This window comes from Elephas maximus, chromosome 8 (assembly GCF_024166365.1).
Source record: "Elephas maximus indicus isolate mEleMax1 chromosome 8, mEleMax1 primary haplotype, whole genome shotgun sequence".
NCBI classification, from domain to species: Eukaryota; Metazoa; Chordata; class Mammalia; order Proboscidea; family Elephantidae; genus Elephas; species Elephas maximus.
The window spans coordinates 122,906,014-122,932,797 of NC_064826.1; the positions used below are offsets into that span (position 1 = coordinate 122,906,014).

A 26,784-nucleotide genomic window follows, 5' to 3' on the forward strand; every position below is an offset into this window, starting at 1 on the left:
GCACCACTCCTGCAAACCTGGTAGATAAGAATAGTGGGTGTGTGCATACAACATCAGTTAGGGATTTTGCTTTACGTGGGTTTGTTTCACAGTAAGATTCATTTTAGCATTGGATTTTCTAACATATTTAATATGTGTATCATTTTAAACTTTATCTTTTAGTAAACCAGTTGTTTTGTGGAGCTTATACTGTTGATTGACTTGAGGTCACAACGTGGTTATTAAATATTCGTAGAAAAAGCTAACTACCGGTATAATGATTAATGCCAATTATAATTATGTTGCTTTACTGGAGGAGAGAAGGTTAATTTTTTATGTAGATTTTTGGCTACTCTTGAAGTATGCTTTTTCACTTGAATTCTTATTTTTCATGTGTAATACTGAAAATATGAAGAAGATTCCAGTCTTAGAAACAGAAAGTGTCTAATCATATCAACCTATTTATGTGGAGTTTAAAAGATGTAATTTAGTATCCCTTTTGCCAAGGATGTAAGGAGCCCTGGTGGAGCAATGGTTAAAGTGATCCACTGCTAGCCCAAAGGTAGGCGGTTTGAAACCACCAGCGGCTCTGTGAAAGATGTGACAGTCTGCATCTGTAGAGATTCACAGCCTTGGAAGTCCTGTGGGTCACTGTGAGTGGGAACCGGCTTGACAGCAGTGGGTTGTGAAAGGTGTAGAAGATGAATGTTACTTTTCTATGTTGTCATTCTTTGTTTAATCAATCCTCCTTTTGAAAGGAAAGGTTTTGCTTCTTTATACAGGTTTAATCCTATCGATTTGATTATACAGATTCAAAGTTCTTCATTCTCATTTCTGAAATTTGAAGTGTTAAAACTGAAAGTTTTTTTGTAAGTTTATAGGAAGTTAATTTGGCAGCAAAACAGCCAGAACTGATATGAGGCAGTTTACATTTTTATCCTGCTTAGTGTGAGTTTTTATACATTCTTACACATTTTGCCACAGAAATTATGTGTTGTATTACCTGATACTGCTCGGGACACCATTGTGCCTTGTAATATGTGGTGTATGTGCCATACTTTATAAAATTTGAAAGATTCTGAATAATGGCACACATCTGACCCTAACGATTTTGGTTAAACAAATAATACCCGTAATAAGCTGCCCAATTACTGCTGTTGGAAGATTGTGGGGCATGATTCATAAGTTATGAAGAACAAAAGTTTTGCCATAGAACATGATAAATTTAAATATATTAATTACTGAGCCTAGCAAGTAACCATTTTCCCCTGGTTGGTAATAGTTGTCTAGAGCACTGATTGCCAGCTTTGTGGCTGAACCACCACAGAGACCTCCATGTCTACCATAGCCTTGGGAACATGGTGGGAGCGCTTGCCAGAGACCATTGGTGCTGCTCTCCTTAGGGATATATGTTTATGCTTTGACTCTTAATTTATTAAATGAAACACTTTTATAAGGATGCAAAATAAGATGGAAACAGTTGATGTTTTCCTTATTTCTCTAGTCTCCCACAAAAGCTGTTTATAATGCCAGACATTGGAACCATCCAGACTCAGAAGAACTACCTGGGCCTCCCGTAGTAAAACCTCAGAGTGTCACGGTAAGTTACCTGTGTCTTAATTTCATGTTTGTTTTGTAAGTTATAAATTAGTTAAGCAGTTTCTGTGTTTACAATTCATAGTTGTTTTGGCCTTTTTTACTGAAAATTAGTGGCTTCAGTTTCAGTCACTGGAAAAGTAAGAATTGTAGACAGGATAGCAGAAATTCTAGTGCTACTACATTATAAACGAAAACCTTGACAGATACTTGACCCTCTTTTACTCCTGACCCACATTTTACGGAATCTATTGTATTTAGTGTTTAAGAGCAAGCAGTTCCTTTATTTGAAGCTTGTATTAGCCATTAAGGGCTGTTTGTAAATTTTATCATACGCAGATCTAAAAATGACTTTCAGTGGTTAGTTTACTTTTCAGATGAGAAACTCTTCTGCTCTCCAATAATACCTTTCAGTTCAAAACACATTTGAAAAAGAGTCTTACCAAATTGTTTTCTTGAGAAGGACTGGTAATATATATTAACATTTTTAAATGAACAGTAAAACCTCAGTCACCTGGAGATGTCAAGGGAATGAGATCTTTATATATATATATTTTTAATTGGGGATAGAGGTATTTTTTAAATATAACGCACAATTCCCTGTCCCCCCCTCCCTTTTTTTAATTGCACTTTAGATGAAGGTTTACAGAACAAACTAGTTTTTCATTAAATAATACACACATCGTTTCATGACACTGGTTGGCAACGCTGCGACATGTCAACACTCTTCCTTTCTCAACCCTAGGTTCCTCATTACCAGCTCTCATGTCCCCTCCTTCCTTCTTGTCCTTGCCCCTGGGCTGGTGTGTCCCTTTAGTCTAGTTTTGTCTTATGGGCCTGTTTAATCTTTGGCTAAAGGGTGAACCTCAGGAGCGACTTTATTATAGAACTAAAAGGGTATCCAGGGGCCACACTATTGGGGTTGTCTTTATTTTTTTAATGTGGTAAAATACATAAAAAAAAATACATATAACCAAAAAATGGCCATTTTAACAGTTTTTAAATATGCAGTTCAGTGACATATCAATTATGGTGACCACGTTGTGCAGCCATCACTGTTTCCTAAAGTTTTTGTCCTTGTCTTCTTACAAAATATATTAAACATATTTTAAATTCCTTTTGATAGTACGAAATCATCATTGTGCACACTAGTACCATGTGTATGCCGGTGTACCATACTCTTAACAGCTATTTATTTCTGCCCTGAATTACTTCAGAATCCAGTGCTTTTTAAATTCCTTTTGTCTGTCTCTGGTAGTTTTTCTTCCTCATCCCTAGCTGCTTCTCAGTATTATTTATGTGTATAACTGTGGCTCTTCATTCTTTCTACTGGTCCTGGAGACAAATAACAAATCGTGTGAAGTGAAGGGTTAGAAAAGACCAGAATGAATTCCTGAGTGGTTCTTTAGCAAGTAAAAAAATAGTGCATGGAATTCTATGTATACCTTGTGACTTTTGAGAAGCCTCCATTTTTTTTTTTATTTTTAATGTTATTTATGATTTTAAATTTGCCAGTTAGATGGATGAGGCATTACTCTTTTTATATATTTATTTAGAACAACTAATTTAATACCTTTATTAATAGGTGAGGCTGTCTCCAAAGGAACCAAATCAAAAAGATGATGGAGTTTTTAAGGCTCCTGCACCACCACCCAAAGTGATAAAAACTGTGACCATACCTACTCAGCCCTACCAAGAAATAGTTACTGCACTGAAATGCAGAAAAGAAGACAAAGAAGTAAGCAGCTATGTTCAGTTTTCCTGCATGTGGATAGATTTTTGTGTGTGACATTTAGCCTTTTGATGTCTTGAACAAATGTCAGTACACTGATACTTACAGTTTTGAACCATGAGCTAAAAATTATCTTCTCCTACCACTACCAGTGTTTTAAAAAGATCTTTTGTTCTATCTAATGAACTATGTTATACACTTTTAAATAAAGTACAGCAAGCCCATGGACTTAAATATTCTGGTTCGTTGTTACAAAAGAGGTGGACTTTTTTTTTTTTTTTTTTTGGCAGTTATATACTGTTGTTCAACATGTGAAGCACTTCAATGATGTGGTGGAATTTGGTGAAAATCAAGAGTTCACTGATGACATTGAGTACTTACTAAGTGGCTTAAAGAGCACTCAGCCTCTAAACACGCGTTGCCTTAGGTAAGATCTTGTTTTTATACTTGATAATTATGTGCGTGCTGTATCTCATTAAATTTTTCCAACAGGGTGGGGTGTTGTCGAAGAAGTCAAACACTTGTGAATTTGTTGTCCTGGATGTAGCTTATGACCAGTCATAATAAGTTAGAATTTGATCAATATCCTTTAAAAAGACTAGATTCTACATGGAGTTGTTGTTGTTAGGTGCTAGTGAACAGATTTTTGACTCATAGTGATCCCATGTGACAGAATAAAACTGCCCCATAGGGTTTCCTAGGCTGTAATCTTTATGGAAGCAGATTGCTACTCTCCCACGAGCCACTGGGTAGGCTCTAACTGTTAGCCGGTTGCAGTGCTTAACCGTTGGTTAGCGGTGGAGTGCTCACCCATTGCACCACCAAGGCTTCTTTCGACATGGAATAGAGGAGGGCAACCTGGGTGATAGCCTTGTAGCATGATGTTGGCTTCAGTTTCCAGATACTTACTGTCATACCTTGGGCGTTGCCATTTGGAACTGGAATCTAGCCATCCATAATTTTTTCCTTTGACATATCAAATTATTAGTTGCCATCTAGATTTTGAGAGTTTTGTGGATAATCTTAAAAAAAAGGCCTAGTTTTATATTATGAAATCCTACTTATAAAAGTTTGTGCCTTAGTTAAATACAGTAGTTCTTTTGGTTATGCTGAGTAGTGTTTTGGCACAGTGAAAATTAGGAACGGTAAATTACAAGTTATTAAATAAAATATTCATTATGTGTTTTTAGTGGGAATAATGAATCAGTTTCTAATGTTTTATTCACCTGTACATTTAATTTTTATATATCAGAAGCATTATGAACGTAGCTAAGACTTCTTGCTTGAGATACACCAAAGACGATCATGTGCTTATGCTTTTTAATACAGTATACACACTAGGCATCAGTGAATTTGTCGTAATTTGGCTTGCTCATGCTTTTTATATTGTGATCTGTATAGGCAGTGCTTTTGACACACCTTCCCCCTCCATGTGCTTGTTTTGGTATTGCACAAACTTAGGAACTAATACACTAACGATTTTGAGTCCTCCTAACCTAGTGTGTTTTCTTCTAGTGTTATTAGCTTGGCTACTAAATGTGCCATGCCCAGTTTTCGAATGCACCTGAGAGCACACGGGATGGTAGCAATGGTCTTTAAAACCTTGGATGATTCCCAGCACCATCAGGTATTTTTAAATTTCTGGGTTTTAGAAACATTTTTTAAAAAAATTTGAGTCTATTCGGCTGTTAGAGTGTCTTCATTGGTCACACGGTTGCATATATAAATATTTCCTGATTACAGGTCGGGTTGATTTTATTTGCTGGATATGTAGCACTTAATGCTAGAATGTTTTCCTTAGTAAAGTCACTTGAGATTATTTTCTTGGCTGCATTTTTCCCCTTTTAACTTGTAATTTATACTATTAAAACTTTATTCAGTTACCATAGGTGATATTTAATTCTGTGAGCATTGATTTTAGCTAATCAGAAAATGCTGAGAAGAAACTTTTAATATTCAGTATTAATAGCATGAAAAATAAGTGGTTTTGAAATGTAGCCCTAATTTAAAAAAGCATTTTGTCCGGATGTAGCTTTGTGGGAAACAATTACTGTATCAGAAGAAAAACGCTGATGCTGATAAGAAATAGGAACAGTTAGTTACAAAGACCCAAGTAACACTTGCTGCTATCTTTTTGGAGCTAGACAGAGTGTTTTAAGTTAAATTTCTCTAGTAAATGTATGTGGATAATATATATATTCAGTAATTGGATTATTGAATTTTCTTTTCCACTGGGTTTTGTTTTCTCTTTCTGTATTAGAAATCATAAGGTCTGCTTTCAATTCTGGAATTTCCAGTGCCTGTAGACCCTTTTCCTCAAATCAGCTTACAGTGTGTACAGTACTTTATGATTGGTTGGGGATATGGCAGATTCAACATACTGAATATTTATCGTGAGTCTGGGACATAGCCCCACTGTGAAAAGCAGTTCTTCATTTTTACGGACTCTGGCTCTTTCTCTTAAATGAAACAGAAGTAATAAAATTCAGGTTTAAATCTAGGGAGTTATATTTTTAACATTGTCAAATTCAGAAGAAGGTAATCCTCATTACTAATTATTATCCGTATGATAATTTTGAGATGGCTTTATTATATTTTTGTTCAAGGAAGTTATGTCCCAAATACAGATTAGGCGACACAGGATTAATCTAATACCAGGTCTTCTGAAATTGAAAGCAATCTGCGTAACCCAGAGTGGACGTAGCTGTGTTACCAAGTCATAGCAGATACAGAATAATCAGTGAGGGGGAAGAGATGAGAACTAAGAACTCATTTGCTTTGTGATCTTGGGGGCATTGGATCACCCACCTGTACTGTGGCATCCTAATTGCCAAAAATAATTTGCTAAGTAAGCATTTAATCAGTCACCTAGTCTGAAATTTCAGTTTAAATCTTTAGATTGTTAATTATGTTTCTGCACATTGAGGTAAGTACAGAATATCTCAAACAGGGCCTATTTGTTCCACTATTGCTTACCTAAAGCATACCACTAGTATTTGTAGATTATTTAAAACAAACCAACCTGTTGTTGAGTTGATTCCAATTTATGGCAACTCCATGTGTTTACATAGTAGAACTCCTCCAAAGAGTTTTCTTGGTTGTAGTCTTTATAGAAGCAGTTCCCCAGGCCTTTACTTTTGAGGCGCTGCTGGATGAGTTCTAACTGAAAGCCTTTAGGTTAGTAGTTAGTAGCAAAAGGCTTCTGCCATGTAGGGACCTCACTTGTAGAACATAATACCTATAAAAGCAGAGTGTGGAAACCCTGGTAGTGTAGTGGTTTGGCTGCTAACCAAAGGGTCGGCAGTTCAAATCCACCAGGTGCTCCTTGGAAACTCTGTGGGGCAGTTCTACTCTGTCTTATAGAGTCGCTATGAGTTGGAATCGACTCGATGGCACTGGGTAACCACCTGATGGGAATGATTTTGAGAGCACATGGTTAATAGTTTAAAAAATATTACTTGGTTAAACCAAACTTGATTGGCTTACTTTAAAGAAATGAACCCAAATGTTTATTTCAGCATCCCAAGTTTATATACTGACTCAGCCTAGCTGTTTATTTTTCAGAAAAAAAGTATGCTAATTTTCTGGTGCAGATCTTAAAACACATTTACATTATTGATTTTAAACTGAAATTTGGCTGTGTCTACTATATCATAAAGAATAAGGTATGAGGTATATCATAATATCATTTTATGTATATATATCAAACAGTTTCTATAAACTCTTCATTTGGCACATAATGACCAAAGAAATACGTGATTCAGCTTTTCTTCCAGCTTTGGGGCATCATGTAGAGGAGGACCATAGAAAGGAAAATTTCAGGCAACAGTACTTTGTTCATTTATTTTATAAATGTATTTTATAGAAAATGTGTATATATATATAACTATATTTCCCTAGAATATTTTAGGGAGGGGCACTGAATACAACATTTTAAAGATTTTCAACATGGTCAGCAATACGACTTTTAGATAGTTGTTGCCATTAAACTGTTGACAGTGAACAGTATCAGAATGGTCTGATGTCTTGAAATGATCCCTAATTGCTTATATGAATTTTTCTTTTTTGGTTTATTTAAGAATCTGTCCCTTTGTACAGCTGCCCTCATGTATATATTGAGTAGAGATCGTTTGAACATGGATCTCGATAGAGCTAGTCTAGACCTAATGATTCGACTGTTGGAACTGGAACAAGATGCTTCATCATCTAAGCTGCTGAACGAAAAAGACATGAACAAAATTAAAGAAAAAATCCGAAGACTCTGTGAAACTGTCCACAACAAGCATCTTGATCTAGAAAACATAACGGTGGGTTCCTTTCTTCCATTATAAAATGAAAAATGCTTCTCAGCAAGTTTTTGTTTATCACGGTTCTCCTAGCAGCTCTGTGACTTGGGCAAATCATTTAACCTTTCTTAGCCTTGATTTACAGTTCAGCAGATTCTTCTGAGGTTTAGTCCTGAGCTGAATTCCATTCCCTGTCTGAAATTCCTAAACTAGCTCTTCTGCATTTAGGTTTCTTGCCAGTAAACAGCTGTAAATTTTCTTTTGCATTTTGCCTAATCTTTCTCTCTCTCTCTTTTTTTTTTTTAATATAAAAACTAAATTTAGGCCATTAGGAATTTGAATTCTTATCCTCTGTGGGCTTCAGGAATAAAGGTTCAGAGGATTTGCAAGAGCCCCTTTTATTAAGCTGTGGCTTATTTCAGGGTGTCTCAGGGTGTCTGACTGAATGCCTTCAAGGCCCTGAGGAACTCAGAAGACTCAGATGGAAGGTCGCTAGGTGCTGCCTTCCCGAGAACAGCGCCTCTCATAATTGGAGCTGTGGCCGGCGTCTAGCCTTACGCTCCCTTTATTTGAGATGGCCATGCTGCTTTTGCTTGATTCCAGCTCTGCTTTCTTCACTTGTAGAATTGATAATATCTCCAGTGATCAATAGGCTATTATAAGGTAATTGGACTGTGGTTTTGAAAAAGATTGTTGTATAATCCTTGCTCTTCAGATATTTACATCAGCAGTATATAAACTTTTTTTCTATTGCCTTCTACTTATTTACGATTTAGGTGAAAGTTTACAGAACAAATTGGTTTCTCATTAAAGAGTTAATACACAAATTGTTTTGTGACAGTTGATTGCAAACCCTGTGATGTGTCAGCATTCTCCCCTTCTCCACCCCAGATTCCCTGTTTCCTATTGTCCGGTTTTCCTGCCTCTTCCTGCCTTCTTGTCTTGTTTTTGGGCTGGTGTGCCTGTTAGTCTCTGCCCATTTGTCTCGTATACATGGTTGAACTAATGCGTTCTATTTTCTACTGCAGCATTTGTCTCAGAAATTTATAGAATGCTTTGTGCTGCCAAGATACTGACTTAGGACTATTGCTGTATTTAATTAGGGTAGGGTTAGGGGATAGGGTTAGTGTTCGTTGGGGTTGGGGGACAAAGTTAACTTCAGCAAGCGAGATAACAGAATTGACATGAACTCAGTATGTCCTAACTGGTAAAATAGCTGTTACGCTCAGACAGTAGAGTTGCAAATGACCTTCGCACTTGACCATCACCAGATTATCTGTGTGCTGCCTTCAACAGTATGTTATTGATTGTATTTACTTTTAACGCTTCTAAAAAGTATACTAATTTTAATGTTATAAAAGAATAAAATTGAGCCTATAATGTTTATTTGCTGCACAACTTAATGATTATTCTCTAATTTATTTTTTCTCCCGTATTAAACATTTAGATTCTTTTCAGGCATTTGCTATTATATGACTTGATGATAAACTTGTACATTAAATTTATTAGGATGGAAAATACCAATAATAACTTCCTTAATACTTTGTTAAATAGTTTACTCATATGATTACAACCAGAACACAGTTGCCAATTTTAGAATGACTCTTTTTTTCCCTAACTTCAGCTATTCTTGAACGTTGTAGTTTTTTGAAAACTATACAATAGACATTGTCTTATAGGATGAATATACCCTATACATTAGTTTTTCATCTGTTTTGTTTTTGTTTTTCATCAGTTTCTTAACTTCTACCTTGAAATATAATAAGACTGCTGATGTGCTATGGAAAGATAATTTAAAATAATATTAAAATTATGGTATTTTCAGATATAATTCAAACGACTGAAAGCTAACAACAGCAGAGTAGTACTCTGATAAATGAATTAGCTACTCGTTTTCAAATAAAATGTTTGAGTAACAGCCTATTTTTAAATGCTAGCTTATAATATACTCAGCATAGCCTTAAATATTAAACAGTCTTGTACAGATAGAAACAGTATAGTTTCTTCTTCGTGTAAAAAGGCTTGCACGTTTTTATTGTATCAACATCAAATTGCTACCGCCCTTCTTACTAAACGAAGAATGTTTCGTTAGGCTTCAGCCTCCCTATTGTGACACATGAGCTGGTGGGTCTGAACTGATCTCATGACATAACTTTCAGCAACTTAGAATGAAAATTGGACAAAATTGAGTCTGTTTTTATAGTACTTGGATTCTGGTATTCTATCTGTGTCATGTTGGTCAACAACCTTGGGGTTTTTTATTTAAGAGTAAAGTCTTCAGAACTCCCCTAAATCTATAATGCTAAGATTTTCTCTAGTAAGATGTGTTTGAATTTCTCAACGTAACATGCAGTTCCAAATAGACCAGCATGACTTAATGAAAATTTGCATCTTTTTAAGGGAAAGAGGACCAGGTCTTTTCAGTCTTTGCTGATTAAAACCTTTCTTTTCTTATGGTGAGGTTCCTTTATTACAACAGGAACCAGGTCACTCTATGTTAATGGTTGGCTTTGTGCTTTAAAAAAGCCAAACAATTAAATAAAGAGAGAGAAAAACTTACATCTGGTTGTAAATGTTATTACATAGTCAGGATCCCTGCTGGTGCAGTGGTTAAAGTGCTTGGTTGGCTAACCAAAAAAGGTTGGCAGTTCAAACCCACCAACCGCTCCACAGGAAAAAGATGTGGTAGTCTGCTTCTGTAAAGATTTACAGCCTTGGAATCCCTACGTGGCAGTTCTACTCTTCCTGTAGGGTTACTGCGAGTCAGAATTGACTCGAAGGCAGTGGGTTTGGTTTTTTGGTTTTATTTACAAATTCTTATATGCTCCTTCTAGTGGTAGTCCTGAAACTTTGTTTATATATAATTTTATAATGGCGGCCTCAAGCTACTCGTATCCAAGCTGCTAGCCCTTGGAGCATAACGTTTAAAACTCTGAAACTGCAACACTTTAAAGAACAGAGGATTTGAATTTAAAATAGATGAGAAAATCTACAAAACATTAATACATAAGACAGACAACCTTGCAGAAAAATAAGGAAATAATGAACAAGGAACTATTAGTAGAAGAGATATAATTAACTAATAAATATGTGGAAAATGCTTGTTTACTGTAGTCAGAAAAATCCACAACAGAACAAGAAGGTAGAAAATTTAAGTGATAACTTGTAAAATCAGTGAGGGGGCAGTGTGTGACCTCCTCTAAGCCTACAAGGGGAAGGATAACCAAGATCCACAGAGCAAAGCTAACTCCCATGAGGCAGAGGCCAGAGGAGCCTCCTGTCTGCCATCTCTACCAATTCTGACGTCAACTGCCCCTCCCTCAGCACTCTCTCCTTGTCTCTACTAGGTTCAGGAATTCATTGCAGGGGCCACAGGGAACTCACAGACCACACTCACCATTACAGGGTTTACTAGGGAAGTAACAGAGTTGAGGCTTAGGAACAGTCAGGACACAGTTCTTCCTTCAGGACAGCCTCTCCCCAGCTGTGCTCACAGGCATGCCTCTCTCTAGCCAAAGTTACCCTGCTTTCTCTCTGTGGGCTGGGAAGACCATGGTGCCAGCTCCCGCTGCTGGGTCTCCCGTCCGCTGCTAATCTCTCCTTCCTTGGTGGGCACTTGGCTCCTCCCCTCTGCTCTGGAACTGGCTCTCTTGTAAAATTGACCAATCCCCTTTTTAGGCCATAATTACCCTACCACACAATCACCTGCGTAGGTTACAAGACCATGGCTAGAAAGGCCACACACAAAAGTAATCAATCGTACCACACTGTGCTTTTGAGGGGTTCAGGACAACTGGCACTAATATTTTTCCTGGGAGTGTTTACTGGTTACAGCCTTTGTGGGAAATTAATCCAGTATATCAATTTATGTTTGAAATATGTATATACTCTGACTCAACAATCCTACTTCTTGATTCTCTGTACTAAGAAATAACATACCTATGTATGATTTTGAACTGGCAGATGATAAACTGCTTTTAATAAGTTTTCTGTGAAAACAAGCCATGTGATTAAAAACATTTCAACTTAAACTGTTCTGATAAAATTAAAAATTAGTTTGAAGGCACTTGTGCAGTGAAAAACTGCAGCCAGCATGCAGTGAACTTTTGTAAAGAAACGCCAATCTCTAGAAATCTTGCCATGGAATTATTGTTAAAAGTCAATGTTCATTATTGGTGCTTCTGAATTTTAGACTGGGCATTTAGCTATGGAGACGTTACTATCCCTTACTTCTAAACGAGCAGGAGATTGGTTTAAAGAAGAACTACGGCTTCTGGGTGGCCTGGATCATATTGTAGATAAAGGTATGATATACACATGTGTAACTTTTTAATGTATTATTTTAGCCAAGGAAAATACTCTATTTAAATACTTCAAAAAGTAATTGTATCAGTTTGAAAAACTCAGATCTCTTAGTAGCATCCTGCAAGTCCCTAACCTTTAAAGACAAGGCTGTTAAGACTTTGATATTGGGGGGTTGTGGAAATAAAATAATTATAAAGCAGAACCTCGTACATTTTAGTATTTCAGAGTATAAAACCTAGAGTAATGTTCAGAGAGGCTGCAGCTTACTCAGAGCACGTGAACAGACAGTAACTAGCTAAGGGGTCAGCGCTGAGGTAATGAGACGTACTACCTTATGCCCGTTTCTTTTTTCCTAGTAAAAGAATGTGTGGATCATCTAAGTAGAGATGAGGATGAAGAGAAATTAGTGGCCTCATTATGGGGAGCAGAGAGATGTTTACGAGTTTTGGAAAGTGTAAGTATTGACAGCTATTTGGGAGAATGATTTAATTTTAAATGTGATTGTGTGGGGCGGCTGCTATATGTTATATACCCCTAGAGAGTTACACTTTTGTTAATCCAAAATGAAATTGCAATGCTTTCTTTAAGCAACCAGTTATTAATAAACAAGTGAGCAGTTTCATATTTTAAGAATACATATATTTTATTTATATTATTACCCCAAAAGAAACCTTGCATGTCAGGTTTGTTTATATGTGCCAAACTTTATTGTTCTTTCTTTAATGTGAAATTTAAAAAAATACATTAACTTGTTTGAGGAAAAAAAGTTAAGTGCAGTCAGGGTTTTTATTATTATTATTATTATTTTTTAATTAATAGCCATTTTCTTGATTTGACTGTTATTTGAGTCATTGTAATCACAGCTTACAATATTTGGCTTTAAAAAATGATACTTTTGAACTGCAGTGGTTTGAAATAAGTATACTTTGCTTTTTGGCTTTTATGAATGAATAAATGATTTAGGCCAGTTCAATAGCTAGTGGAAGTTACTCCCTTAGATGGCAAGGGCTGTTCCTTCTTCATTTTTGTATCTTCTGAAGCACCAGGCATAGTGCATTGTATGTAAATGAGTGAGAGTTATGGATTACCATAAATAGATCAGGGAAGTAGTATTTACTGTTTTCAATTTTTTTACTTTTAGGTAACAGTGCATAATCCAGAGAATCAAAGCTACTTAATAGCATATAAAGATTCACAACTCATTGTTTCATCAGCTAAGTAAGTTTTTCTAAAGTTTCGTTTTCTTTACAGAGTGTATGCTTGGGCAGGTCACTTACTGGTTTAGAAGTTTTCAGATGTAGATGTGGAGTCATATTTGTTGTATTTATTCACCTGAGGTTGTGACAGTTAAATGAGTTAATATATGTTGATATATTACTATATGTGATATATGTATTATACGTAATACATACGTTATATATAACATAGATATAAATAACATATAAATGAGTTAATATATGTCTTGCTGCAGCATTCTGGCTATGCTTCTTCCAAGACACATTTGTTTGTTTTTTGGCAGTCCGTGGTATGTTCATTATTCTTCACCAGCAGCATAATTCAAAGGCGTCAATTCTTTGGTCTTCCCTATTCGTTGTCACACTTAGTACCCTTAATACGTGCATTCCAGTTGTTTATTACCATGTTTCACTCTCTTTTGCCAAAGAGTATTCTTGGAAGTTAAATCTGTTTCTGATTTTAAAAATGTCTCTTTTATATATGTCATAATTCCTGAAAAGTGCCTTGTGAAAGGAGGTATTTAATGACAGTTTTCAGCTCTTTGTTTTGATTAGTGTAGATTCAGGTTAAATGGCTTGGAAGTGGATGTTTGTGAAAGCACACACATCTGGCTTTTTGAGCTCTTCGGTAGAACTCTGATAAATGCAGAAATACATATTGAAAAGTCAAATAGATACATCCCCGCCACCCGCTTTCCATACCACGATTCAGCTCAGTACTACTAGAGGTAGTTATTAACGATAATGTTGTAGTTCTGACTAGCGCCCCAGACATCAGAAGAACAGATTTAAGGTTAGTCATGAAGTATACCTTCCTAACAAAAAGGTTATGAAATATTAAGGGACCTTGTAGAACCTCCTCAGTATGTTTAAAGACCAGCATGGAGTAGACTAAATGTGGTACAGTTTTCTTTATGGGTTTTGTATCATACGTATGTGTGTATAAAATACATGAAAAGTGAGCTGACAGAGTCAGTTTACCTAATCTCTTTCAAACTTTTTCAAAATATATTAATGGACTTGGTGATTTAAAAAGAGTCTTCAGAAATACTAGTCCCATTTAAGGATTAAATTTCCTTGTTATTTTGGGTAGCACCTTGAGAATCCTTGGATATAGTTGATACCCTTGTATGACTGCCAGGCGATGTGTCAGTTATGACTTCCTGTTAAAAATTTTGATTTGCTCTAATGTATTTGAAGTACTTAATACCTGTCTATACAAGGTTATTATTACCCCAGTGCCATCGAGTCTATGTACCATTGATATAAATAATAATCCCTGCCTGCTAAGATCATGCAATCTAAATGGAAAACATTCAGTGAGATTCAGAAATGTTCAGTGTTAGCTCTGTTTGGGGACTGGTTGTGATGGGTCTGTTGTATAGAAGAGAGTGGTAACATGAGAAAGAATTCCTTGGGGAAAACAGAGCTGGTGATAGAGGTAGGTAGTACCAGACATAAACGAAACTTTTGCCATGAGTTTGTAACTTACCTTTGCTTACAGAAATTTTTTAAATTCTTGAGTTTTTCCAAAATAAAATGAAATATAGCACCTAGTGTGATACTTGACATACTTCAGGTACATAACTGACTATTTTAATACAGTATGAATTCTGTTGTTGCTAGGTGCTGTCTAGTCGACTCCAACTCATGGTGACCCTGTGTACAACAGACCAAAACTCTGCCTGGTCCTGCCCCATCCTTACAGTCGCCATTATGCTTGAGCCCATTGTTGCAGCCCCTGTATAAGTCTAGACTAGGGAAAAAAGAAAACTAAGGTCTGACAACATTTATGACAGATTTAAAACATAAAGTCCCAAACAAATGGAAATTCTTAGTATAACTCATTCGTTAGCATAATAGTCTGCATTTCATTTTCTCTTAGAGCATTACAGCATTGTGAAGAGCTGATTCAGCAGTATAACCGTGCTGAAAACAGTATATGCCTACCTGACAGTAAGCCTCTGCCTCACCAGAATGTAACTAGCCATGTGGGCAAAGCAGTGGAAGACTGCATGCGGGCCATCATCGGGGTGTTGCTCAATTTAACTAACGATAACGGTAAGTAATGTTTTATACAGTTTTTTCCTCAGTGATTGATTGTATATCGTATGTTAATTTTTGATGGAGTGATTTTTTTAATTGCTATACTGTAGTTCATGTGCTCTTTTATAGATTTAGCTGGTTTTTAACCACCAGTTTTTAGAACTGGCCTAGTAGCTTGGCTCAGAAAATACTGTAGAGGCAGCAGTGTATTTCAGTAAAGGAGTAACTGTTCATTTCTAGTTTTTCAATAAACATCTGACCATTTCAGTAAATACTGGTTGTTCAGTGTCATAAGAAAGAAACAAGTGTTCTATTTACCTTCCAATCTTTTAGAATGGGGCAGCACCAAAACAGGGGAACAGGATGGCTTGATTGGCACAGCAATGAACTGTGTGCTTCAGGTTCCAAAGTACCTACCTCAGGAGCAGAGATTTGATATTCGAGTGCTGGTGAGTTGAACTTGTTATTTCAGAAGTAAGTACTTTATCTAGTAAGATGATGAAAACGTCATCTTAGTTTTGGGTTCAAGAACCAGTGGTTGAATATATTGTCGGTTGTTTCCAAGATTTGCTCATGAATACATACCTCTTATACAAAAGAGAGCAATGAAGGGCCTTAAGTAAAAATAAAAAGTATGAGAACAAAAAGTGGTAACTAGAACTAAAGAAATCATTCTTTCAGGAGACCATTGTTTTACATACTGGTTTTTAACCACTTCACAGATGGTAAAATGATTATTAGGTTTCTAGCTGCCAATAAAAAGTGTGTATATTGCATTCGTTTGATTTTAATTCTCATCTGTGAAATAGACATCTTTTCATTTTTGTAGGGCTTAGGTCTGCTGATTAATCTGGTGGAGTATAGTGCTCGGAATCGGCACTGTCTGGTCAACATGGAAACATCGTGTTCTTTTGATTCTTCCTTCTATAGTGAAGACGGAGGTGATAGTCTAAGGATAGCTGGGCAGGTTCATGCTGTTCAGGCGTTAGTGCAGGTAAGCGACAACTTCAAAACAAACTGACGTCTGCAGTTCGTTGCATTCGTCCAATTCCTTTATCAGTTTCACCTTTCTTCCTCTCTTTTCTTTTTTGTTAAGAACTCTTGCAACATGTCTTTGCTGGGGGAGGGAGGTCTTTTTAGATCTCACCAGTTCCTAAAAATTCACGGTTTCTGGGCTTAAATTTAATTTTTAACCGATAAAATTCTTAACCAGTGAAAACTGTGGTAAAGTTCCTCTGTAGACCAGGGAGAGGTACACTAGCTTAGATGCATCCTTGCTTTTACTCTGCCACTTCTTTAATCCCTCCTCAGGCATATGGCTGCGGAAGGGCGACTGTTACCATTGTTGCAAAAAGCAGAGACAATACGTAATGTTTTATGAATCAAAGGTAGATTATTGAATTGTGTACTTAAAAATGGTTGAAACGGCTAGTTCCTGCTGTATATTTTACCATAATAATAAAAATAATTGTATCCAGTCAATTCACAGGGGGAAGAAAAGGTAGATCATTGATAACAAATTGGGAATCCAGGTGCAGCCACATGTCACCCATTTCAGATCTTTCAGTATTTATTAATTCGTCAGGACTGTGTTAGGCCTGTAGTAGACCACAGAAAAACTGGAAGCTTTTTGCTCCCTATTCCTTAGCCAGTCTGGGAAGTGGCAGAATGACTGAGCATGGGCGATCCTGGGATGAGACAATTTCTTTCACTTATTTAAAGTCATGTTTTCCATTATCCTATGTTATTCTTCTCCATTATGTATATAATTGAGAGTTGACTGTGGATAGGAAGTAATCTCTAGGCTTTTCTTCCTAGGATTCAGTATATTCAGTCGTGAATAGCCTTGAAATTTTAGCCTTTAGTTATTTAAAATATTATATGTGAAACCAGTGAGAAATTATCCTCTTATTTATTAAAAATCCATAAACTAATAGTAATCAGTAATAGTGGTTGGCAGTAGTAAACTATTTTTGATCTTCAGCTGTCATTTAGAGGTTCATGTCTTTAATTTTTTAATAGAACCGATTGACAACATTTCTCTGCTAAAAGAGACATTCCTTTCCTATATAATTTGTTGTTGTTTTTGTACTTTTTATTTTGAAATGATTGTAGACTCACAGGAAGTTAGAAAAGTAGTACAAAGGATTCCATGTACCCTTCATCCACTTCCCCCTCATGGTGATATCTTACATGTTTTGTATAGCTGTAGTAAGGAGCCCTGATGGTGCCATGGTTAAAGCACTTGGCTCCTAACCAAAAGGTTGACTGTTGGAACCCACCATCCGCTCTGAGGGAGAAAAGACCTGGCGATCTGCTCCCATAAAGATTACAGCCTAGGAAACTCTATGGGGCAGCTCTGCTCTGTCACATAGGGTTGCTAATGACTCACATTGACTCAGCAGCACACAACAACTTATCTGTAGTACAATATCAAAACCGGGGAATTGACGCTGGTACATTATTGATAACTAGAGTACAGGCCGTATCAGTTTCACTTTTTAACCTGTGTTCATTTGCGTGTGTGTGTACTTCTGTGTAATTTTATCCTGTGTGTAGATTCATGTACCCACCCCCACAGTTAAGATACAGAATTGTTGCATCACCACAAAAGAAGTGTATCCACTACCCACTCCGTCTGTTCTATCTCCTGGCAATGCTCATCTGTCCTTCATCTCTATAGTTTTGCCATTTCTGGAATGTTATGTAAATGGAGTTATATAGTATGTAATCCTTTGAGATTGACTTCTTTTCACCTCAAGCATGTACCCTTGAAGTCTATGCTGATTGTTACATTTACCAATAATTTATTCCTTTTTATTGCTCAGTAGTATGTAGTATTCCACGTATGGATGTACCAGAGTTTATTCAACCATTTCTATTCCCTGTCTTTTAAAAATTGACCTTTGTTGAAATGGAACCTAGAAGTGGATGATTGGTCTGCTTTATTCGCCTTGTTGTTGTGTGCCATGGAGTTGATTCAGACTCATAGCGTCCCCATAGGACAGAGTAGAACTGTCTCATAAGGTTTCCTAGGCTGTAATCTTTACAGGAGCAGATCACCAGGTCTTTTCTTTCACGGAACTGCTGGTAGGTTTGAACTGCTGACCCTTTGGTCAGCAGCCAAGCACTTAACCACTGCTCAACCACTTAACCATTGCTTCTTTATTCACATAAACCCAAACCAAACCCATTGCCGTTGAGGAGATTCTAGCTTATAGCGACCAGCCATCCCTACCTCCCAGAAGGTCGTGTCAGGGATAGTGCCGGGTTTTTCTACTATGTGTGATGGACCTGGGATTATTTGGCACATCCCCAGAGACTGTCCTTTAAGACACCACCCTACAGCATGGCTGGCTTTATTTTACCTGCTATGGTATGTCATTTTTTAATCAGTCCATAATTTTTGCTCTTAGACTGTTAAACCTTTTGGGCAGTTGGTCCTGTTAGTCTCACTTTGTTATATCAGTTATTTTAAGAATTAAAAAAAAAAGGCTCTTCCCGTAAGCGGCCTGAGGTGATCTTGCAAAATGGTTCGCTACTCACTTGACCCAGAAAACCCCACAAAATCATGCAAATCAAGAGGTTCAAATCTTCGGGTCCATTTTAAGAACACCTGAGAAAGTGCCCAGGCCATCAAGGGTATGCATATCAGAAAAGCCACCAAGTATCTGAAAGATGTCACTTTGCAGAAGCAGTGTGTGCTGTTCCGACGCTATAATGGTGGAGTTAGTAGATGTGCCCAGGCCAAGCAGTGGGGTTGGACACAGGGTCGGTGGCCCAAAAAGAGTGCTGAATTTTTGCTCCACATGCTTAAAAATGCAGAGAGTAATGCTGAACTTAAGGGTTTAGATGTAGATTCTCTGTCATTGAGCACATCCAGGTGAACAAAGCCCCCAAGATGCGCCGCCGCACTTACAGAGCTCATGGTTGAATTAACCCATATATGAGCTCCCCTTGCCACATTGAGATGATCCTTACCGAAAAGGAACAGATTGTTCCTAAACCAGAAGAGGAGGTTGCACAGAAGAAAAAGATATCCCAGAAGAAGCTGAAGAAACAAAAACTTATGGCTCGGGAGTAAATTCAGCTTAAAATAAAATACAAATTAAAGTAAAAAAAAAAAAAAGGCTCTTAATTCTGATATTCAAAGATGTGGTAGAAAAAAACATGTTCTGGTTTATATTCTTTTTACTACTGATAACACATTTATCCTCATTCACTTGTTTTCAATTAGATCGTTAACTCCTGGCATGAACTTTTTTACATTAGTCTTTTTAGTTGTCCTCCTATTTCTTAACTCCTTTCAAAATTAGCACATCAGTTTATTTTAAAAATCAAACGTAATGCGTGCACATCGTAAGAAAAAAAATTACACATTCAGGAAAGTTTAAAAATGCATATGCTCATTTCCTACAAAGTAATCACTTGTAGTTGTTTTGTTGCTGGGTGCTATCCAGTCAATTTTGATTCACAGCGACCTTGTGGGACAGAGGAAACTGCTTCGTAGGGTTTTCTTGGCTGTGATCTTTGTGGAATCTGGGTGGGTTTGAACCGCCAACCTTTCTGTTTACAGCTGAGCACTTAACTGTTGCACCATCAACATATATGTGCAATATTTTTTATATAAATGGCATCTTAGTATGCGTATTCTGGTTAGTGTGTATTACTTTTTTTCTTACTTAGTGAGCTTTTTATATCAACACATAGGTTTACCTTATTCTCCATGATGACTGCATAACATTCAGTAATTTAGCCAATCCTCTTCGGACAGACTTTAAAGAAAATTTTATTTTTTTAGTGAAAATATACCTGACAAAACACAACCAATCAATAGTTTTTACATGTACAATTCATTGACAGTGGTTACACACTGCTCATTGTGTCACCATTCTCTATCTGCCCATATTGTTTCACCATCGTTAACTTAGGCCAAAGTTCTTGTCTGTATTTTAGAGTTAGTGTTCTCCATTTAATCTCGTATAGATAATTCTGTAAAAGAGAGCAGTGGTCAAGGAGAACATTCTTCATTAAATGAGCTAAATTGTTGTTTAAAGATGATTTCATGTAATAGTTTGGTTTAAGGCTTGAAAGTTGTTTCTAGGCAATAGATTCAGGGGTTCCTCGAGTCTCAATGTACCCAGTGAGTCTGATTTCCAATAGGCATTTAAAGTCCTGTTGCACATTTTTTTCTCCTTTTGATCAAGATCCAACTTTTGGGTCCTTGATCAAAACGTTCAGTAATGAGAGCCGGGAACCAGCCGTTTCTTCTGGTCTCCTGGCAGTGGAGGTAGTAGTTGATGGAGGCAGTTAAACCTGCACTCCATTTCCTTCTCTGATTCCTGGATCTCCTTCCTCTACTATCCCAGGTGAATAGAGATCAATTACTGTATTTTGAGTGGCCGCTCACAAGCTTTTAAGACCCCAGCTGCTACTCACCAAACTAGGAGGTAGAATAGAAACTCTAAAAACAACATTAAACCAATGGACTAGATAGACCCACAAAGCCATGACCCTAAACCTTTAAACCAAGAAAGTGAATGCCATGAATTTGCTTAGATATACTTAAGTAGTATCAACAGGCACAGCTTTTTCTGGTAGACTTTTTTTGATTGTTTTCTTTTGCTACAAAAATTAACAGAAATAAATGCTGTAGTACCATACTTGGGTCGGTATGTATGTACACTTGTAGTTAATTTCCTGCAGCAGGAATTGTTGCAGCAGAGTATGTATGTTTAAAATTGATGTCCCCAACCCACATCCATCACCAGACACAGTCTCCCCTTTTCCCTCAGTAAGTACTTCCTGATAAAACTGTATGTGTGTCCTTGTTATTTTTGCATATTCTTGGCAATATTGAGCATTACAGTTTTTACTTTATGCCAGTCTAGTAGGTTCCTAGCTATTTTCTTAAATGGCAGTTTGCACATGGGTGTTGGAAGAGACTTTAAACTTGCTCTTGAGCACAGAGTAGCTAAAGCAAGCAGAAGAACTGATGAAGTAAAAGAACTGAACAGAAGATTTCAAAAGGCCGCTTGAGAAGACAAGGCATAGATTTATACCTTGTTAGAAACCCGAAAGGCAAGAGAACGGGATTAACGTTTCTGAAGCTGGAAAAACTAAAAAGAAAATTCAAGCCTTGAATTGCAATATCGAGGAATTCTCTGTGCAAAAAATTGACACAGAAAGCGTCAGAAGAAGATGGAATACACAGAGTCACCATACCAAAAAGAATTGGTCATCATTCAACCATTTCAGGAGTAGCATATGGTTAAGAACTGATGGTACCAAAGGAAGAAGTCCAAACTACGCTGAAGGTGTTGGCAAGAAAACGAATCCAACCCATTGCTGTCAAGTCGATTCTGACCCATAGCAACCCTATACGACAGAGTAGAACTGCCCCATCGAGCTTCCAGGGAGCGGCTGGTGGATTCGAACTGCCACCCTTTTCGTTAGCAGCCAAAGTCTTAACCACTGTGCTACTAGGGCTCCAAAAACAAGGTTCCAGGGATTGATGGAATACCCGTTGAGATATTTCAGCAAACAGATGCAATGCTGGATGAGCTTATGCATCTGTGTCAAATTTGGAAAAGAGCTGCCTGGCTAACCGACTGAAAAAGATCCATATTCATGCCTATACCAAAGAAAAACGATCAAACAGAATTATCAAATAATATCATTGATACAGCATGCTGGCAAAATTTTGCTGAAGATAATTAAAAAACAGCTACAGCCCTGCATCAGCGGGGACTGCCAGAACTTCAAGCAGGATTCAGAAGAGGATGTGGAACAAGGAATATCATTGTTGATGTCAGATAGATCTTGGTCAAAAGCAGAGAATACCGAAAAGATGTTTACCTGTGTTTTATCCACTACGTGAAGGCATTTGATTGTGTGGATCAAAGCAAAATATGGATAACATTGTGAAGAATGGGTATTCTAGAACATTTAATTGTGCTCATGCAGAATCTGTTCATGGATCAAGAGGCAGTTGTTCAAACAACATGGGGATGTTGCATGGTTAAAATTGGAAAAGGTGTGCAGCAGGGTTGTATACTTTTCACTTTACCTATTCAATCTATCTTTTGAACAAATAATCCAAGAAACTGGGCTATATGAAGAAGAATATAGCATCAGGATTGGAGGAAGACTCATTGACGGCCTGAGATGTAGATGACACAACTTTGCCAAAAGTGGAGAGGACTTGAAGCACTTACTTATGAAGGTGAAAGATTACAGCCTTCAGTATGGATTAAACCTGAAAATAAAGAAAACAAAACTCCTTACAAGTGGACCAGTAAACAACATCGTAATAAACGGTGAAGAAATTGAAGTTGTCAAGGATTTCATTCCTGTATCAGCAGTCAATACCCATGGAAACAGCAGGTAAGAAATCATATGATGTGTTGCATTGGGAAAATCTGCTGTAAAAGATCTTTTTAAAGTTAAAAAGCAGAGATGTCGCATTGAGGACAAAGGTGTGCCTGACCTAAGCCATGTTTTTTTCCCTCATATCCTTGTGAAATCTGAACATTGACAATGGAAGAATCAAAGAAGAATCGACGCATTTGAATTACGGTGTTGGTGAAAAATATTGAATATGCCATGGGCTGCCAGTAGAACGAACAGATCTGCCTTGGGGAAAGTACAGCCAGAACGCTCTTTAGAAGTGGTGGTGCTGAGACTTCATATCACTTACTTTGGACATGTTATCAGGGGAGACTGATCCCTCCAGGAGGGCATCATGCTTGGTCGAGGGTCAGCAAAAAAGAAGGAGCCCCTCAACAAGATGGATTGACACAGTGGCTGCAACAGCGGGCTCAGATACACCTACTGTTGTGAGGATGGTGCAGGACCAGGAGCATTTCATTCTCTTTTACGTAGGGTCGCTATTAATTGGAGCTAACTTGATGGCACCAAACGACAACATTTTCAGAAGCAATAATGAGCCATCTTTTTCATTTTTCTCCAAGCGCTTGCTAAAGATACTCATTAAGTTTTATTGGCTTTTTAAAAATTATTAATACATGAACTTGTATCTTCAGAAAGTAACCTGTAACTACTTGATTTTTTCCTGCGTCTTAACTGGTGGCTTTGATCTCATCATTCTCTCAATTGGTTGTTCTGAATATTTTGATCTCAGAACTCTTACACACACTTAAAAATTATTGGGGACCCTAAGGAGCTTTTGTTTTTGTGTGCTCTGTCTTTTGATAATTCACTGAATTAGGAATTAAAACAAAATTTTAAAACTACAACAATACTTAAGTGGTCATTTCATTAGTTATCAGCACTGCCTTAATCACATGGCTTGTAGACTGTGGAAAACTCTACTGTACACTCAGTAGAGAAAGAAAGACGTCAAATGACCTTGTAGTATTAATGTTCCTGGGTGGCGCAGATAGCATACTCCAGTACCAGCGTGGTGGTGGCTTGGACCCACGCAGTGATGCTGCAAAAGACAGACCTGGTGATCTGCTTCTGTAAAAAAAACATGGCCAAGAAAATCCTGTGAATCAGTTCTGTTCTGTTTCACGGTGTTGCCATGAGTTGGAATTGATTTGATGGCAATTCCTGTTGCCGTTGAGTCGATTGCTACTCATAGCGACCCTGTAGGGCAGAGTTGAACTGCCCCATAGGGTTTTATTCATTGTCCTTTCTTAGAGTTAATTCACCCAGACTGCCCAGTGTTTTTTGTTTTGTTTTGAATCAAGTTTGTATTTTCAGCTTGAGGTTCCTGTCAGTCTTATCTAAATTAAGGGAATTGAGACTTTCATTCTTACAAATAGAATACCTACATCATTAGTGAATACACTTAATTTACTTGGTTGTATCCCAGGAGCATTTTTTTGATTTGGCCTTTAGTAGGACTTTTACTTTTATCAGACAGCATGCCTCTTGCGGTTAGATTCTTATATTTGATTATATATAGTTTTATGTTGGTTGGTGATCTCTTTTTAATGACCTTAAAAAAATCTTCTCTTAAATAAAATTTAAAAATTAATTTTTATTAGCTCTTCCTTGAACGAGAGCGAGCAGCCCAGTTGGCAGAAAGTAAAACAGATGAATTGATCAAAGATGCTCCAACCACTCAGCATGATAAGAGTGGAGAATGGCAAGAAACAAGTGGAGAAATACAGTGGGTGTCAACTGAGAAGACAGATGGTACAGAGGAGAAACAGAAGAAGGAGGAGGATGATGAAGAACTTGACCTGAATAAAGGTATATTTATTTTGAGTGGTATATACAAATTGAGAATAATGACCGGATTTTGTTTTTCTTCAGAACCTATTTTAATTTATGTATTACGGTCATAATTTTGCTGTTACTTAATTTATTCAACCCAGACAGTCTTTTCTACATTAGTGCTCTTGTATTTCTTTACCAGCTTCACAGCGGCCGGAAAGCAGGTGGTACAGTGGCAGGTATGCGGCTATTGGAATAGTATGGCTAGCCAGGTCCCTTTCTGTCACACAGTGTGCCTTCCCTGGCCTTTCTTCCCTGTAAAACAACAACAGAAAACCAAACCCGTTGCCATCAAGTTGATTCTGACTTATAGCAGCCCTATGGGACAGAGTAGAAGTGTTCCAAAGGATTTCCAGGGAGCAGCTGGCGAATTCAAACTGGTGACCTTTTGGTTAGCAGCCAGTCTCTAAACTACTGCACCAAGCAGTTGACCAATATGACCCCTAAAGGCTTTTCCAGTTTTGAAAATTTGAGGTTCCTCACCAGTCTCACTTTAAACCTACATCTGTTGTCATAAACTGCAGTAGTAGTTTTCAAATGATAATTCGTAAGTGACAGGCAAATAAGGAATATGCTGGATTAGTCTTTAGTAATCAACCATTTAATGAGTATCTACCGTTGTCAGACGTGGTGATACCCTAAAAACCCTGTACTGTACTTCATCATTAATACAAGCTCTACAGAATAGCCGTTTGTAACTTCATTTCACTGACATTAAATAATTTAATTCAACACAGCTAGGAGGAAATCACCAGCAAGGGTTGGTTACGTAGTTTTACGTGCTCCTTTTTTTATGTTGGCTGTTTCCCAAATCTATTGTCGTTACTTCTTATTAAGTTGTAAGAAATGTCTGTTCCATGTTCAAAGTTTTGATGTTTCCTTCGTTATAAAGATATTTTTGGTTTATCAGCCTTTTTCTTTTTCTTAATAATAGCTTTATTGAGATATAATTCACATACCATAAAATTCACCCTTTTAAAGTATACAGTTTAGTAGTTTTTAATATTTTCACAAGCTTGTGCAATCATCATTGCTATCTGATTCCACTGCTAATACCACCTCAAAAAGAAACCTCATAGCCATTAGCAGTCACTCCTGTTTTTCCCTCCCCTCAGTCCCTAACCAGTTACTGTTGAGTCGGTTCCAACTCATAGCCACCCTATAGGACAGAGCAGAGCTGCTCCCGTAGGGTTTCCAAGGAGCGCCTGGTGGATTCGAACTGTCAGCCTTTGGGTTAGTAGCTGTAGCTCTTAACCACTGCACCACCAGGGCTCCCCATAGCCCCTGGCAACCGCTAATCTACTTTCTGCCTTTATGGATTTGTTTATTCTAGACATTTCATGTAAATGCAGTCATATAATACATGGTCTTTTGGGATGGGCTCCTTTTACTTAACATAATGTTTTCGCGGTTCATCCAGATTGTGGATGTATAGGTACTTCATTCCTTTTTATGGCTGAATAATAATCCATACTACGCGTATCCCACCTTTTGTTTATTCAGTCATTAGTTAATGGACATTTGTTTGTTGTCGCTTGTCTTGTCGGCTGTTAAGAATATTGCGGCTGTGAACATTTGTATACAAATTTTTGTGTGGACTTGACGTTTTCATTTCTCGTGGTATATAGTTAAAACGGTGAAATTGCTATGTTATATGGTTAGTATATGTTTAACATTTTGAAGAGCTGCCAGACTGTTTGCCATAGTGACTGTACCATTTTACATTATACCAGCAGTATGTGAGGGAATTTGAGTTTCTTTTCATCTTTAACAACACGTTATAATTTGTCTTTTTAAGTTTTTTTGTTTTTGTTTTCACCATCCTAATGGGTGTGAAGTGGTACTTATGATTTCGTAACCACTGATGTTGAGCACCTTTTCATGTGTTTAGTGGTCATTCGTATATCTTTGGAGAAATGTCTCTTCAAATTCTTTGCCCATTTTAAATTTCAAATGGAATTATTTGTCTTTCCCTTTTTGGGTTGTAAGATTTCTTTATATAGTCTCCATACTAGTCCCTTATCAGTTACATGATGTGCAGATAGATTCTCCGATTCTCTGGGTCAGGTGGTGTCCTTTGACACAGGTTTTTGGTTTTGAGGAAATCCAGTTTGTTTTTTGGTTCATCATTTGTGCTTCTGTTATTTTATCTAAGAAACCATTGCCTAACCCAAGGTCATGAAGATTTATTCCCATGGTTTCTTCTAAGAGTTTTATGGTTTTTCGCTCTTAAATGTAAGTTTGTGGTCCATTTTGAGTTTTTGTTAGTTGGTATTAGATAGACTACCCAGTTGTCCTAGCACTGTTTACTGATGTTCAGCAATTTTAAAGAAAAGACAGCCAACAGAATGAGTGATTT

The 26,784-nt window shown here is 37.2% G+C and overlaps 1 protein-coding gene and 1 pseudogene across 2 annotated transcripts in view; both read left to right on the plus strand.

Annotated features, from left to right (window-relative positions):
• WAPL (WAPL cohesin release factor) overlaps positions 1 to 26,784 on the plus strand; it is an 86,031-nt gene that overhangs the window by 42,789 nt on the left and 16,458 nt on the right. For both annotated transcript variants that reach the window (XM_049894339.1, XM_049894340.1), the window contains exons 5-16: positions 1,484 to 1,579; positions 3,161 to 3,313; positions 3,598 to 3,734; positions 4,823 to 4,934; positions 7,387 to 7,614; positions 11,786 to 11,897; positions 12,255 to 12,352; positions 13,040 to 13,116; positions 15,019 to 15,194; positions 15,513 to 15,628; positions 16,009 to 16,173; positions 24,194 to 24,401. In XM_049894339.1, the coding sequence (XP_049750296.1) occupies positions 1,484 to 1,579; positions 3,161 to 3,313; positions 3,598 to 3,734; positions 4,823 to 4,934; positions 7,387 to 7,614; positions 11,786 to 11,897; positions 12,255 to 12,352; positions 13,040 to 13,116; positions 15,019 to 15,194; positions 15,513 to 15,628; positions 16,009 to 16,173; positions 24,194 to 24,401 (1,678 nt within the window). The remainder of the gene's footprint in view (positions 1 to 1,483; positions 1,580 to 3,160; positions 3,314 to 3,597; positions 3,735 to 4,822; positions 4,935 to 7,386; positions 7,615 to 11,785; positions 11,898 to 12,254; positions 12,353 to 13,039; positions 13,117 to 15,018; positions 15,195 to 15,512; positions 15,629 to 16,008; positions 16,174 to 24,193; positions 24,402 to 26,784) is intronic.
• LOC126082040 (60S ribosomal protein L17-like) lies at positions 18,657 to 19,322 on the plus strand (annotated as a pseudogene).